Below are 17,664 nucleotides of genomic sequence, written 5' to 3'. Positions count from 1 at the left end.
TAACTGATGACTATATGTGTGTGTGCGCGTGTGCGCTGTGTATATATATTGTAATTTTAATGGGTCATAGTTCGACCTTTTTAACTCAATGTGTACACAATCCGTCCAGTTAATTAAACATGTTTAAACGTCAATACAAACTAATTTATTTTACACATTAGACATGCGACAAACCAACCAAATTAGTTTGGTTTCTGATTAGAAAAAAAAAATCCTTTTGAACTCATCTCGGACTTGACGTTAATTAATTTGCATATCTTGGCCTATGAGCATGCACCCACGTACCGAAAGCTATTTCTCACGTTGATAGTGGGGGAACTAAAATCTTTTAATGATATATTGGCTGAGTTTTTTCGGATGCAAGGAGGTTGATTGGGAGGAGATTCAGAGACTGCTGAGTCATATAGTGACATCCCATTCTTGGAGTATCATCCGTCACGTAGGCATCACGTCATAGTTCTCCGACATCCTATCCTTGGAGGACCATCCGCCACGTAGGCGTCACGCCATAGTCCTCCCAAGGATGGTCCATCCCCCCAAAACTAGAGGGTATGGGAGGATGATCCTAGTCATAGTCCTCCCCACCATTTCTATATATATTTTTTAATCTTCTATTTTTTTAACATTTAAAAAATAAACTAACAAAATATTTTCATTAATATTAAAACCACATTACATAAATTTAAAACAAAACATAAACTTAAAAAAAACAAAGATAGACTTAAATAATATTATGCTGGGAAAATATCAAATAGGAAGTTAATTTTCGCTAGGAAGAATAGGAAGCCATAAGATTATGACATGTGGCAAATTTTAAAATAAAGAGAAAGGGTATTTTAGTCAATCCAACTCCTTCTTCTTCCTTTTTCAAAACCCAGTAAATTCAAAAACCCACCATTTTCAAAACCCACCATCTTCAACTATTTCTTCACTTTCTATCTCAATAATCACTACATTATAGTGCGATTTTCATCACCAATCAATGATTCAGAACCCGATCAACGTGTTCTTCAGTTTTTTTTGAAGAAAACCCAGTTTAATTTCATAAAAAAAATCTCGTTTTTCCGGTGATTTTGGAGATAATCACTCGATTCGTTCGATTCGAGCGTTGATAAGTGTTTCTATCATTCAAATTTCGTCAATTGATGAAGAAATCGGTTTCAATCCATGTAAGAAATTCTTTAATTTCATTTTCATGATCTGGGTTTTTTATTTAGTCATTGCGTTTTACGATCTTTGCAGGGGTCCGGGGGCGGCAGCCCCCGGTAGCGGGGTCCCAGGGGCGGCAGCCCCTGGCTAGGGTAGACAATTCAGACAGTTCACAATGACAGACAGTTTTATGTGTCCATTGCGTTTTAGAAATAAGAGAGTTTTATGTGGTTTCTGGCTATTGCGTTTTAGAAAAAAAAAACACATTTTTAAGTGTTTTTAGTCATTGCGTTTTAGGTAAAACACATTTTTTAGGTGTTTTCAGTCCATTACGTTTTAGAATGAGTCATTTTTAAGTGTTTTCTGGCCATTGCGTTTTACATATAAGACATTTCTTTGTGTTTTTGGTGCATTGCGTTTTAGGTAAAACACTTTTTTATGTGTTTTCAGTCCATTGCGTTTTAGAAAACAGACATTTTAAGTGTATTCTGGCCATTGCGTTTTACAAATAAGTCATTTCTTTGTGTTTTTGGTGCATTGCGTTTTCGGTAAAACACTTTTTTATGTGTTCTCTGGCCATTGCGTTTTACAAATAAGACATTTCTATGTGTTTTCTGGCCATTGCGTTTTACAAATAAGTCATTTCTTTGTGTTTTTGGTGCATTGCGTTTTAGAAAAATGTCATTTTTAGGTTTTTTTTTTTTCATTGCGTTTTACGTTGTTTTTCTATTGCGTTTTACGCAACTGGGTTTAAATTTTTTTAAAAAAAATATAGCAATAGTATACTCGTTTTAAAGATAAAAAAACGCTCGTTTTTTGGTGCAATTTTTATAAAAAAATAATGTCGTATGAAAGAGTTATTAACGTTTAAAAAATGGGGGGGAATTGGAGGAGAGAGAAACTATTGGCTTGGATTGACTAGAATGCCCTTGAACAAACTCACGCGCCTCTTTTCTTCCTTTTAATTTCCCTGATTTAATCTTAGCCCTTGATTAACTTAATGGATGGTCAAGATCACTTCCTATCCTTCCTAGCCAAATAAACTTCCTATTGTATCTCCACCCATATTATGCTTCTTCATGATGTCGTTTTGAAGTTTTTTCAACATCGAACGTTTCGGCTCGGGATACTGATCGACATCCATCGTTATCCATTTCCCATTCCTTGAGCCGAATTTTTTCATCCGAAATTCTGATTTTCTCATTCGACAATCGGACCTTCTCATGTAACTTTTCTTCCTCTACACGAGCTTTATCTTCGACGGCCCGCTCCTTCGCCTTCGTCTTTTGGGCCGAGACTTCGTTGTACATTTTTAAGTTTTCCATAAACTCTTCCATCTTCGGGTCCAACTTTTCCTTTTCTTTCCCCTTGGCCCGCTCCTTCTTTGATTTGTCTCGGCCCGGTGGACGCTCCGCTTCATGTACGGCGTACTCCTCTTCGTCAAAGTCGGCGTCATCATTTAAGTCGGCGTCATCATTTAAGTTTATGTGACACCATCGAATTTAAATAAAAAAAAATAAACAAACTTTAAAAATTAATAAACTGTTAAAAAAATTTAGAAAAATATACTTAAAAAAAGTATAAACCTTAAAAAAAAGATAAACCTTAAAAAAATACGAACATTTTGTCTTGTTGTTAGACGTGGCTATGAAAGCCTTGGCTAAGGCTTCTTCTTCGATTGGCGCCCACTTAGTCGACTTCGGTTTGGACGATTGATCACCAACCACTTGCTTGCCTTTGTTTCGTTTTCCTTTTCCTTTAGCTGGTTGGGTTTCGGGAACAACCTCCACATCGTCGTCGGGTTCGGGTTGTTGAAAGGGTTGCATCGGGATCGGTTGGGGTTGAACGGGTGGTGTCGGGTTCGGTGGGAAATTATAAGCACCCCGCAACATCATTTGTTAAATGGCTTGATTTTGAGAGAATTGAGCGAATTTGTTTGGCGAGTGTTGGAATGATGCAAACGCATTTGATGAATATTGCGAGAATGGGTTCGTGTCAAGAACATGATATAAAAACAAATTGATGTTATAATCCAACAGTCGGCACAGATTGCCGCATAGAACAAGTTAACAGGTTGCTTTATACGATTACAAATATCAGATTATACAGATCTGTAAGATGATCTGCTGTAACCAAGAAGAGGACAGGCCAATCAGCTCTTGAATAAATAGGGGTGAGACCCTAGACTGGTGCTGATGTCTGAACAAGAAGGAAGCAGCGATCCCTAAAGAGAGATGACCGATAGTGTTGTTTTTGTGTGTTCTGTTGTGTTCCGATCCCAATACCAGCGCCCCTCTTATATCGAACAAGGGATGCAGCCCTAAATGTAATATGGCCCAAAGAGATGCAGTCCACCAAACTCTCAAAAGCCCAAACGAAACCGCAACGGTAACATGAAAAAGAAAAAAGGAAATGATTAAATATAAAGGCATAATAAAGGTAAATATTGAATTGAAAGAATATATTACGTATATTTCAACACCCCCCCCCCCAATTCAATATGCAAAATAGTTAAACAAGCCAAGTTTATCACAAACCTTGTCATGAGCTTGAACGAGAAGCCCTTTTATAAACACATCTGCCGTTTGATCTTCAGATGCGACACCAACAGTTTTAATAACACCTTTTGAATTTTTTTCTCTTAAAAGAAAGAGATCAATTTCAAAATGCTTTGTACGATCGTGAAAAACAGGATTAGCGCCTATTGAAATAGCAGTTGTATTATCAAAGAAAAGGGACACAGGAAGTTTGGCATTAATTTTAAGTTCATTTAAAATGTTAAGGAGCCAAATGATTTCACTTGTCGCAGCACACATAGCATGATATTCTGCCTCAGCAGAAGATCTAGAAATGGTAGACTGTTTTTTGCTTTTCCATGAAATAAGAGAGTTACCTAAGAAGATACAGAAACCTGTGATAGATTTCCTAGAGTTAACGCATTTGTCCCAGTCAGAATCAGCAAAGGCTTTCAGCTCTAAGGAGTCCCCCTTTTTAAATAATAAACCTTTCCCAGGAGAGCCCTTAAGATATCTTAAAAGTCTTAAAGCGATTTTGAAATGAGCATTAGTGGGACTGTGCATATATTGACTTAGATATTGAACTGAATAGGCAATATCAGGTCTAGTATGAGAAAGATATATTAGTTTTCCCACTAATTTTTGATAAACAGATATATCAGGTAAAGTTTGATTATCTTTTTCACACAAGTGGGTTAAAATATGATTAGGTTCAATTGGACTGTTAACTAGTTTACATCCAGTCAGACCAAATTCAGCAAGCAAGTCAAGACAATATTTCCTTTGTGATAAACATAAGCCATCTTTGGTTTTTAAAACCTCAATTCCAAGGAAATAATTTAGCATTCCCAAATCCTTGATCAGAAACTTAGATTTAAGAAGAGATTTAATTTTAGAAATCTCAGCAAAACAACTACCAGTTATGACTATATCATCCACATGAACAAGTAAGATAATAAACACGGATTTACTTGTTTTGACAAACATGGAGTGGTCACATTTACTTTGTTCAAACCCAAGATCAAGTAAAACATCAACAAGCTTCTCATTCCACATTCGAGGAGCTTGTTTAAGACCATAGAGAGACTTTTTAAGCTTACAAACTTTATTAATATGGCTGGAATTATAACCATCGGGAAGGGTCATATAGACTTTTTCATTTAAATTACCATATAGAAAAGCGTTATTTACGTCAAGTTGATGAACATCCCAACCATTATTAATAGCAATAGTTAGGACGCATCTGACGGTAACCATTTTCACAACAGGTGAAAAGGTTTCAAAGAAGTCTATTCCTTCCTTTTGACTAAACCCCTTAGCTACAAGTCTAGCCTTGTACCTTTCTATTTCGCCTGAAGCTTTATATTTGATTTTATAAATCCATTTACAGCCTATGGCTTTCCTATTAGGAGGTAAATCGACAAGTTCCCAAGTATCATTTCTGTGTAAGGCTTCTAACTCATCATTCATGGCAGTAACCCAATTGTTATCCGTTTTAGCTTCAAAATAGCTTTTAGGTTGACAACTCTTATTAAGCATAGAGGCAAAACACATACTTTCAGAGTCAAGATTAGCATAATTCAATACTTTTTCAAGACCATATTTGACTTTACCATCAACGATAAAGTCATTAAGCTTAGATGGAAATTTTACATTTCTAGAAGATTTCCTTAAACCACTGCTAGGTTGCCCTATATTCTCTCCCTCAGAATTGCTAATGTTTTCCTCAACGTCTAAATCCGACTCAACCCTACCAGTTTCTAACTCAACATTACTTGGTTGCTGTACATCAGCCGTTCCTAAAGTATTGTTAGAGTCATTAACAGGTTACTGAGAATAATTTAGGACTGTAGGATTTATGCTTATGTTATCATCATTAGGAGTGGAGTCAGATTTGGAGTTTTGGGTGTCATTTTGATCAAATAAGTCAAAAAAATTTAAATTATTAACTTCAGAATCCGGATCAAGAAAGGTTTTCTTTTCTTTAAACGGAAAGACAGATTCATAAAATCTGACATCCCTAGAATAGAACATAACTCTTTGGTCTAGACTCCATAGTTTATATCCCTTTTTCTCATTAGAATATCCAACTAGAACAAATTTTTCGGCATGACTATTAAACTTGTCAGAATTGTTTAAAACAGTGCTAAAACAAAGACACCCAACAATCCTTAGCTGACTCATCATAGGAGCAAAACCAAACACAAGTTCATAAGGAGACCTACCATTTAAGACAGACGACGGAGTCCTGTTAATCAAATAGGTAGCAGTTAGGATACACTCAGACCAGAATTTAAGAGGAAAACCAACTTGAAACAATAATGCTCTAGCAACATTTAAAAGGTGCCTATGTTTCCTTTCAACTATCCCATTTTGTTGTGGAGTATGAACACATGAGGTTTGATGAATAATACCATTATTGTAACAAAATTCTTTCATTTGTTTGTTTATAAACTCAGTACCATTATCACTTCTAAACATTTTAATGTGTTTACTGAATTGAGTTTTAAGCATGTTGAAGAATCCTTTTATATTATAAAGCACTTTATCTTTATTTTTCATGAGGTAGACCCAAACAGCTCGTGTGTAATCATCAACCACTGTTAGGAAATATCTAGAGCCATCCCTACTTCGCACCCTATATGGACCCCATACATCAAGATGTACAAGATCCCCTAACGACTTAGTCTTATGATCACTTAAAGGGAAAGGTTCGCTATGCTGTTTTGCCCTATGACATGTTTCACAAGGTTCAATTTTAGTGTCCTTTTTAATATCTAGTTTGTCTTTTAAAACACGTAACATAGGTTCAGCAGGGTGTCCTAATCTAGCATGCCACATATTTGCATCAAGACTAGCATTACACACCTTGTTAGACATAGTAGAACTACCACAAAAGTACAGACCATCAAGCTGATTACCAGTCACCAGGACTTTCTTTGTTTGAGAGTCCTGAATATAACAATTATGTTCATCAAAGGAAACAGTTAGATTGCAATCTTTTGCAAGTTTATGAACCGAAACAAGATTGACACAATAATCGGGAATAACAAACACATCATATAAGATGACCTTATCACTTAGTTTAACATCACCAATTTTAGTTACTAAAGCACTTGTCCCATTTGGATGTTTGACTTTGATGTTATATTCTGTAACATCCATTTGGTTTATAAGATTAGTGTCATCCGTAATCATGTGTTGATTTGCCCCTGAATCAATTATCCACCCCGCCTTTTTCCCATTATTTCCAAAGTTTGAAAAGCAATAAGCAGGTTTAAAGTCACATGTAGGTTTAAAACCATTAGTATAACTGTTAAAACAAACATAATTAGACCTACCAGCAAAGTTACTGCCTTGAGTTTCACTTCTGGACTTATTATTCAACAGGCTAAGCAATTGCGCAATCTGTTCATTTGTTAAACCATTCACAGTAGACAAAGAAGCAGTTTCAGGCGTATCAACAACCACATTATTACTAACCCTGCCTCCCTTATTACCACTTGTTTTAGATTTCATCCAAGAGGGGTAACCAACTAGTTCATAACATCTTTCAACAGTATGTCCAATCTTGTTACAGTGTGAGCATTTAAGATTTGGATTACGGGGTCTAACATTTTTCTTTTTTAAATCAAAAGATTGACTGGTTTTAACAGCAAAGCCAACAAGATTATTAGAGATTTTTTCAGAAAAGTTGTTTGAATTTCTGTGAGATTCTTCTCTTGAAACAACAGAGAAGGCTTCCTTTACAGTAGGAAGAACTTCCCTAGTTAAGAGAGAAGTTCTTACAGACTGGTAAACACTGTCAAGACCCATTAAGAACTGCATCAATTTAATCAAGTGGTTGAAATCATTAAATTATTTGGATGCATCACAAGTACACGTAGGTAGAGAAAGAATTTGATCTAATTGTTTCCACATGCAGTTAAGTTTATGATAATACTCAGAGACAGACATGCCATTTTGAGAAAAGGAAATAATTTTTTGATACAAATTAAAGACCACCGACCCATCAACCTTATCATAGGTTTCTTTTAGTTCTTTCCACACCACAGAAGCAAGTTTAGAATAAACATGACCCAAATATAATTCTTCAGACACATAATTCAAAATCCATGTAAGAACAATAGAATTACAACGATCCCACTGTTTTCCTAACACTTCATCAGTCGTAGATCTAGCACAGGATCCATCAATAAACCCTAATTTATTTTTAACTTGTAAAGCCAGATTCATAGCATTAGCCCAAACATTGTAATTGTCGGTTCCTTTTAGTTTTATATTAACAATGGTCAGATTAGCCGAGTCACTAGGATGTAAGTAAAGAGGGTCACCAGCATCAATTTTACTGACCAAAGTGCCACTAGCAACAAGAGAATCACTATCCTTATCAGGCATGATAACAGGTAATCACAAACAAAATCAGAAAAAAACAAGATAGAGAACTAAACCCAAACAGACACTCAAACAAAAAACACAGAAACAGATAATCAACCAAAATGCAACAGAGTGAACCCTCTCTGTGTCCTAAATCAAACCGGTCTATACTAACCCGGTATCAATATGCCTAGACACACTGACCCAGTGATGCAAAGGAACAAGAAACAAAAAAAAGGTTAGAATACGCTCACAGTGGGTGCGAAAACTTAAGTGGATCAGGCTTGTAACCTTCACTTAGGGTTACAAGAACTGATCAGAAGACAAGAATCAAAGCCTGTTGGTTTGTTCTAAACAGAGACCAACGAGACTTCTTCACAGCACAGTAAACCCTCGGGCTAGGGTTTTAAATCTTCAAGTGGACACCAGTGCCTCCTAGCAGATGAAAACCACCATAGATGAAACGGAATTGGCAGATTCACAGAGACTGCCAAGAATCTGTGAGTAAGTCTTCAATGATCAATCCAGAACTGATCGGAGCCCTAGAACGCAGCGGGCAGCAGAACAACGAACCCCAAGAGCACCTAGTGCACTGATACCATGTCAAGAATACGATATAAAAACAAACTGATGTTATAATCCAACAGTCGGCACAGATTGCCGCAAAGAACAAGCTAACAGGTTGCCTTATACGATTACAAATATCAGATTATGCAGATCTGTAAGATGATCTGTTGTAACCAAGAAGAGGACAGGCCAATCAGCTCTTGAATAAACAGGGGTGAGACCCTAGACTGGTGCTGATGTCTGAACAAGAAGGAAGCAGCGATCCCTAAAGAGAGATGACCGATAGTGTTGTTTTTGTGTGTTCTGTTGTGTTCGATCCCAATACCAGCGCCCCTCTTATATCGAACAAGGGCTGCAGCCCTAAATGAAATATGGCCCAAAGAGATGCAGTCCACTAAACTCTCAAAAGCCCAAACAAAACCGCAACGGTAACATGAAAAAGAAAAAGGGAAAGGATTAAATATAAAGGCATAATAAAGGTAAATATTGAATTGAAAGAATATATTACGTATATTTCAACAGTTCGGTTCTACCGTCGGATAATATGCCGGAACCGAGAAAACATTAGGTTGGGTCGGGTTGTTGGGATTGTTCGGGTTGTTCGGATTCTTCGGGTTGTTCGGGTTGTTGAAGGGTTCCATTTTCTATAGAGTATGATGTTTATAAAAGTGGGAAGAAGATTTATAAAAAATAATTAAGAGAGATGAAATTTTGGGTTAGATTTGTAATGGAGGTGAAAATGGAAATGAAATATATATATATATATATATATATATATATATATATATATATATATATATATATATATATATATATATATATATTTAAAAATATGATCGTTTGTTTTTTTTTTTTGAAAAAAGGAAATTTAATTTTTTTTCTTAAACGGTAACTTTTCATTATGGGGCCCACAATTCGAGCCGTCGCCAACGTCCGAATACAGACGAAAGGAACGGGGACGCGGGGGGGGGGGGGGGTATGGTGTTGACGGCGTCGCAGGCGGGGGACGGGAGGGGGGAACGAGCCATACCGTCTAGCCTTAGGAAAGGTCGTGAAAGATGCTGTGGTGACTGTCCCTGCCTATTTTAATGATTCACAGCGTCAAGCAACAAAGGATGCAGGCACTATCGCAGGATTAAACATCATCTGCATCATCAACGAGCCTACATCAGCTGCGATTGCCTATGGTTTGGACAACAAGGCTGACATTACACAGAAGATGAACGTGCTCTGCTCATCTTTGATCTTGGTGGTGGTACTTTTGATGTCTCGCTTGTGACCATTGAGAAAGGAGGTAATTTTATGGTGCGAGCTGTTGCTGGTCACACCCATTTGGGAGGCAGGATTTTGATAACCGCATGATTCAACAATGTGTTCTCGAGTTCAAGAGGCGATGGAATAAGGACTTGACGGATAACTTAAAAGCATTGGGGAGGTTGAAATTTGAGTATGAGAAAGCTAAAAGGATTCTTTCGACCACTACTCAGACTTCAATTGAAATAGACTGCTTGCACGAAAGGATTGATTTTTCTATGAGATTTACTCGAGCTAGGTTTGAAGATCTGAACATGGATTCATTTAAAAAGTGCATTCGGACTGTGGAGAAATGTTTACTCGATGCAACTATTCATAAATCAAGTGTAGATGAAATTATCCTTGTTGGTGGCTCTACTAGGATACCTAAGGTCCACAGTGGCGAAGCTTGAGATTTCCAACAGGGGGTCGAAAACGTATATACCCAAAAGTTTCTATAGAACCAGGGGGTCGAAAATGTATATACCCAAAAGTTTCTATACGAAAGCCACATATATTACACTATTGAGCGAAAAGTTTGGGGGGTCCCCCCCCCTTAATAGATGCGCCCCTGAAGGTCCAGTCTATGTTGGAAGGAGCTACGCAAGAGCATGAATCCTGATGAGGCTGTTGCATACGGTGCAGCTATTATGGCTGCAAATTTAACTTCAAGTGGCCGAAGTGTTCAAGATTTGGTGTTATAGACGTCGCTCCTTTGTCACGCGGGATAGAGACACGTGGCGATAAAATGAGTGTTGTGATCTCACGTAACACTCCAATACCCACGAAGAAGTCCAAAACTTATGTCACAACTCGTGACAATCAATCTTACATGAGTCTCAATGTGTTTCAAGGTGAAAGATCCAGATCTACTAATAACCATTTGTTGGGGAAGTTCGGAATTTCTGGAATACCGCTTGCTCCAAAAGGATTCTCAGAAATCGGAGTATGCTTAGAAATAGATGCTAACGGTATCCTCACAGTTACGCGAAGATATTACTAACCGGTATGGAGAACAAACTAATAATTGCCAATGAAATTGGAAGACTTTCCAAGGAAGACATGAAAGATGGTAAAAGATGCCAAGAAGTACAAATGTGAGGACCAAGAATTCATAAAGAAAACCGATGTGTGTAATGCATTAGAAGATTTGATATACAACATGAACAATAAGTTTAGAGAACTCAGTATCAAGAAAAGGACTAACAGCCGAAGTTTGGAGAAAATGAAGAATGCCATTGCTGAGACGACCCATTGGCTCGAACGCCACCGAGGTGCACCTACTGTAACAGTTCATGAGTTTCAGCGCAAGAAAGAATTCCTAGAGTCTGCTTGCATGTAGACGGCATTATGTTGTTCAAGAGTTTTATATATGTATTTTATCTTGTTTCTGTTTTGCTTATTATTTTTTTATATGAGTTTTATATGGGTTGAGTTATAATACAAAGTATTTAAAAATAAGAAGGGTAAGAAGCCACCAGAGAGTAACAAGTGTCATAGGAGGAATTAAATGGAAAGGATAATTTTGTCTACAAGAGGAAAGAGAATATGCACATGCAAGTCACATGTTATCCCCCCCCCCCAATTTTTAAACATCCGTAACTTTTTTATACATCATTTGTTTAAAAAAAATTAAACCATAAAATCGAGCGTTTTTTTATCTTTAATATGAGTACCATATTGTTATATTTTTTAAAAAAAAATTCAAAAACCCAGTTGCATGTTACACAATGTACATGATGTAAAACACAATGTAAAGTAGATCAAAAACACAATAAATGACAACAGATAAAGACACAATGGACAACATACTAAAACACAATGACCATAACGTATAACACAATGGCGATAACATATAACACAATAAGTATGAGACTAAATAAAAACACAATTGATGACAACAGATAAAAGACACAATTAATGACATCAGATAAAAGACACAATGGATAGCAGATGAAGACACAATGGAAAACAAACTAAAAACACGATACACAACAAACTAAAACACAATGAACAAAGATAATAAAAAAATTGAACAAATTATTAAAACACAATGGACAACATATGAAAACACAATAAATAACATATTAAACACAATGACCTGAACTAATAACACAATTTATAGAAAACCCATATATAACATCATCTTCATTGTGTCATATATTGTGTTATAGGTTCTTATAAAAACGCAATGGATAGAACCTAAATTAACATTGTGTTATAGGTTTTGATAATAACACAATGGACATGATGTAAAACACAATGTAAAGTAGATCAAAAACACAATCAATGACAACAGATAAAGACACAATGGACAACATACTAAAACACAATGACCATAACTATAACACAATGGCGATAACATATAACACAATAAGTATCAGACTAGATAAAAACACAATTGATAACAACAGATAAAAGACACAATTAATGACATCAGATAAAAGACACAATGGATAGCAGAAGAAGGCACAATGGAAAACAAACTAAAAACACAATACACAACAAACTAAAACACAATAAACAAAGATAATAAAAAAATTGAACAAATAAAACACAATGGACAACATATGAAAACACAATAACACACAATGACCTGAACTAATAACACAATTTATAGAAAACCCATATATAACACCATCTTCATTGTGTTATAGGTTCTTATTAAAAACGCAATGGATAGAACCCAAATTAACATTGTGTTATAGGTTTTGATTAAACACAATGGACATGATGTAAAACACAATGTAAAGTAGATCAAAAACACAATCAATGACAACAGATAAAGACACAATGGACAACATACTAAAACACAATGACCATAACTATAACACAATGGCGATAACATATAACACAATAAGTATTAGACTAGATAAAAACACAATTGATGACAACAGATAAAAGACACAATTAATGACAACAGATAAAAGACACAATGGAGAGCAGATGAAGACACAATAGAAAACAAACTAAAAACACAATACACAACAAATTAAAACACAATGAACAAAGATAATAAAAAAATTAAACAAATTATTAAAACACAATGGACATCATATTAAAACACAATGAATAACATATTAAACACAATTTATAGATACCCAGATATAACACCATCTTCATTGTGTCATTTATTGTGTTATAGGTTCTTATAAAAACGCGATGGATAGAACCCAAATTAACATTGTGTTATAGGTTTTGATAATAACACAATGTATAGAAACTCTACTGACCAAAACCCAGTTAAAAGACACAATGACCTGAACCTTTAACACAATGCAAAAAAAAACCCAGTAAAAATGAAATTTTTTATTTTATTTTTATATGATAATATGGTACTCATATTAAAGATAAAAAACGCTCGTTATTTATGGTGAAATTTTTTTTTAAAAAAAATGTCGTATTAAAAAGTTATGGACGTTTTAAATCGATGGGGGAATTGGCATGTGCCTTGCATGTGGAGAGAGAAAATCCATAAGGGGGTACGGGGCACTATGCGGGGAGGCAAGCGGTGACCCCATTCCCCGAACGGGAACACCGCCGCCATCCCCGCGGTGAGTGAATTCGGTGACCAAGATCGGGGTGTAGTTACCGCATGAGAGAGAGGAGAGAGAGAGAGAGGGGGTGATTGGTTGTTAATGTGAGTCCACTCTTTTTCCACCAATCATATTTTTTTCTTCTTTTTTTATAAAAAAATAATTGTGTGAGTGGAGTGCCGCCATCAAATTGAGGGTGTGAGGGGAGTTTAAGAGGGAAGTTGACGTGGCGCGTGCTGATTGGCCGTGCGTAAGAGAGGGGACTCCCCTAAGAGGGGAGTGCCCCTCTCACCCTAAACATATGATTCCTTTTATGCCCTTCTATTATCTTCTTTTCCCTACAATTAATCTGAACCCTCCAAATCTAAGATCAATGGACTACAATTCTTCTTACTCTTCTTATTTATTTTATTCTTTGTATTTGATCCTAACTCAGTTTTATATATGTATATTTTATCTTGTTTTTGTTTTGCTTATTGTTTTTTTAATAATGTGATCAACAAAAAAGAAACGTGAGTAGTTTACATGGTTTGGTGAAGTTATGATGTAGAAATGCACTATACCATCATGTGCACGAAGAACCTACCGATACCAATTCAATATAAACAAACACGAGTGATTTACACGGTTTGGTGAAATTTTCTTGTCGAGTGTGCCATAAATATCGGTACAACATATGTCTTGACTGAAGACCGTAATCCAAACGGTCTCCGGGTTTAAAACTCGTCATTGGTGTGAATGAAACATCACGTCCCAAGACGCAACGCTTCACATTGTTTAAATAGTGTCATCGAGTCAGAAACTTGTATGTATCCATTCGAAACTCACTGTTACATTCGATATCAAGGCGTTCAAGTTCTGATTCATTGTGTTCGGTTAGTGTTTTGATTTATTGTTCAATTCGTTTAAGTAGGAAAGATGTATTGGTGTGTTACTTGTGGTGATTATCGAGATTCATGTTATCACGGTCCGTCTTCATCGCGGTCGTGGTCTTGGGAGGACTCTGGTAATGATACATTGACATTACGATCGAAGGCAACCACTAATTCCTAAAAGAAGGGTTTGTGTTAGAATTCGTGTTTCTTCCGCCGTTAATAGACAAGCTTGAAGATGTTGTATGGTCCGAGCATTTTTACATATAATAGACTGCAGTCAACGATGCCTCGATGGGATTCCCGATATTTTGAATCGATGGGATTCCCGATATTTTGAATCGATGGGATTCCCGATGTTTTGAATCGAAATCCGTACAATACCTTGCTCAAGAATTAGCTTTTAATTTGCAAAACAAGTGGCATTATATTAACTTCACATACACCCTACATAGCTTGTGTAATTTGGAATTACAATTTGAAATGATGACTCAAAAAAGGGAAAAGGAGAACCTAGGTCTGTTTTTGTATCCTCTTGTCTCTTATTGGCAAATCGATGGGCTTTTGGGCTTGATGAGGATGGTCCGGGCCAGTGTACACCTTAAGGTGAGTAAATAGATCTCTTCCAAGCTGAAAAAACAAGTTACTTACATAAAAACTTACAGAAAATAAACTTTTATAAAAACATGAAAATGGGAAGAATGCATTAACCATTAAGAAATTTAAACTTACCCTTCCCTTGGGAAGCATCCCGCGAACCGCATGCTCGATAATCCTCTCAGGAATTCTTTGCTGAAGTTGATCAAATGTTTCAACTTTCATCCCACCTGGTCTTCCAGAATGCCGCCTGTATAGTTTCTGGGTTCTCTTTTTTCCTGATACCGCAACTTTCTCGGCATTTACCTATGTTTATCGGCATCAAAACACCGTTAGGCTAATACGTTATGAAAAAATACTCTCGCATGAGAGGAGGGTGGATGCGTACCACAATTACAAAAGCGCCCATGTCTACACTAGGAGTATAGGTGGCAAGATTCTTGCCGCGTATGTGAATGGCGATTGTTGATGCCAGCCTTCCGAGAATTAAATCTGTAGCATCGACAACATACCATGTCTTTTCTGTGTTGACATGATCTTCAGCTTTAGGGTACCAAGTCTTGTTCCATACATCCTGCAGACAATAGAAACAAGAATTTTGATATATGACTACATCGTATTATGAACGATAAGGAACCCAACTGTAAACAACCCTTGTATGCTTCCATTTTGTTGAAACTAACAGGCAATGTCTGAATTAACACATTACCACCATCACCATATGTTAAAAGACTGGCTACCTGTAACCTGCCTACCTTGTTTTCAAATTCTTCTGGACTTTTCATATGAAAATTAAATGGTCAAATCCCAACCTACAACTTTTTTCTTGGTATATAATCAATAGCCCAAAAACCCAAATTAATTTCATGGAGTCATAAACATAATAGTGATAGACAAATTAGCAGACTATGATGTATGCCTGGACCTGGGTCGGGTCAGGTAACAGTTCGAAATGAGTTTCTTTTTAAAAGTATCAATTAGGTTCGGGTCTAAAAAGAATCCTACCAAAATGGTATAAAAATATATTCATCCACTATATTTGCTTTTATGGTGGTTAGTGGAGACGGCACGTGGAGGGAGCAGTGCTCAAAGACGGGTGGCAGAGGCAGCGGAGGGTGAAGGTGACGTCGGTGACGGTCTTGGCGACAGAGGTGGTGACAGTTGTGGCGACAATGGCTGTGTTCGGGTCAACAAGTAGGTACTCGCAGTGGGCAGTGCGTAGTGCCAGCTCATTTGGATCCATTATAAGTTAGCAAACTGCTTAAGAGTTAAGACCGAGTCTTTTGACCCAGTGTATAATTAAGTAGACCCAAATCAACCCATTTAGCAAACAAAAATCATTGAAATCAACTTGATACCCAAAGGATAGGTCATTATTGTGAAGTGTACTAGTTTGATTTTTTATATATGCACCCAACACTTCATAAAAATACGGCCAATCTTGCGACTCCTCAAATACAAACCACATAGTACATAAATCAAATAGTTTCTAAATCTCGAATCCTGGCTTAAAATTAGACACAGTTTCTTCAAGTTCATGCTAACTTCCATCAGTCATCACATATGCAGATTATAACTAGACATAATCTATACTATATTATAATGCATATAAGAAGAACAAAAAGGTAACTTTACACAATTTTAAGAGTTTATGTAATACATCATTTTAAAACTGCCATAACTTTTTATACGTTAATATTTATTTTTTTAAAATTACACCATAAAAACAAGCATTTTATTCTCGAGAATAGTAATGCAATAACTTTTTTTTAAAAAATTAAAAGAAATTAACATGTTACATGATTACCGGTGTACTTAATACATATAATTGATCAAAACATCTTCATAAATTCATATAACTGTCTATATTCCATCTCTAATTAGGTTAACCTAAATTCAGCATTGAAGATCGTCATCCTAGAGCACAATAACTGTTCTAATCAAATATTTACTCAATTAACATCAACTAATCAACTACACAACCATTCAATTTCACTCAACAACAAAACGCGAACAACACAACAATAAAAAAACGGATTACGACGTCGTACCGGTCCTGTGAAATCTGAATCAGTAAACATCCAACGCTGCTCAACAGGAGCGAGATTTCGTTGCTGAACCTGCTGTTGTTGACAACGAATCTGATGGTTTCTACTGGTTTTCCCGGTGATATTGTGTTTTGTGGCAGTTGTTGAGAATGTGAAGAGAACTGGAGACCTGTTGTGTAGTGGTGTGAGCATTGCAGACGATGATGTTGCATACGTCATCGCCATTGTTAGGGTTTTGAAATGGATTGTTCTGAAGATGAAGAGGATAAGGTGCAGGGGAAGAGGTTGAGTTGATAAAATGGATTTATTGAACAGAAGTTTTAAATCCGCCTCTGCTTTTTCTTGTCATGTACACATAGGCCCCCAAACTTTTCAGATTTCACATAGGCCTCTATTTTAGCTCCCCCGTTTCATCCTGGTTTGGCTACGATTAGTAAGGGGCTGTTTGGTAGCCTGTGAATGGTCATTAAGAGGCTACCTCTTAATGGAACCATTAACAATTTTACCAATGAGAAGGTAGAAGAATATGACATGTGATGATTTACCATTCAGAGGTTACCTCTTAACCATTCAGAGTTGAGGTTACCTCTTATTCATTCAGAGGTTTTAAACCATTAAGAGGTAGCATCTGAATGGTCATTAAGAGGCTACCAAAATGAGAGTCTCTCCTTACCCCATTTAACTTCAAAGTTGGCCGCCCAAGCCGATT

The 17,664-nt window shown here is 36.4% G+C and overlaps 1 protein-coding gene and 1 pseudogene across 1 annotated transcript; one reads left to right on the top strand and one right to left on the bottom strand.

Annotated features, from left to right (window-relative positions):
• Positions 1 to 8,500: 8,500 nt before the first annotated feature.
• On the top strand, positions 8,501 to 11,244 carry LOC118490495 (annotated as a pseudogene).
• A 3,451-nt stretch (positions 11,245 to 14,695) lies between these two features.
• Positions 14,696 to 17,264, bottom strand: LOC110908120 (50S ribosomal protein L13, chloroplastic). The gene is made up of 4 exons (XM_022153028.2): positions 16,959 to 17,264; positions 15,296 to 15,481; positions 15,043 to 15,213; positions 14,696 to 14,940 (listed from the first exon to the last, which is right to left on the bottom strand). The coding sequence occupies exons 1-4, from the start codon at positions 17,178 to 17,180 to the stop codon at positions 14,824 to 14,826; spliced, it is 696 nt and encodes a 231-aa protein (XP_022008720.1). The 5' UTR covers positions 17,181 to 17,264; the 3' UTR covers positions 14,696 to 14,823.
• Positions 17,265 to 17,664: the final 400 nt, after the last annotated feature.

This window comes from Helianthus annuus, chromosome 3 (assembly GCF_002127325.2).
Source record: "Helianthus annuus cultivar XRQ/B chromosome 3, HanXRQr2.0-SUNRISE, whole genome shotgun sequence".
NCBI lineage: Eukaryota > Viridiplantae > Streptophyta > Magnoliopsida > Asterales > Asteraceae > Helianthus > Helianthus annuus.
Note: the sequence above shows the minus strand (reverse complement) of the source record. Positions and strands in the feature narration are given on the sequence as shown.

Bases quoted from the DNA above. Each gene is read 5' to 3' on its own strand.
- LOC110908120 (XM_022153028.2), bottom strand. From the start codon at position 17,180: ATGGCGATGACGTATGCAACATCATCGTCTGCAATGCTCACACCACTA. The intron at 15,482-16,958 runs GTACGACGTCGT...TATTGTCTGCAG, and splicing joins ATTCAGATTTCACAGGACCG to GATGTATGGAACAAGACTTG. The intron at 14,941-15,042 runs GTAAGTTTAAAT...TTGTTTTTTCAG, and splicing joins GGATGCTTCCCAAGGGAAGG to CTTGGAAGAGATCTATTTAC.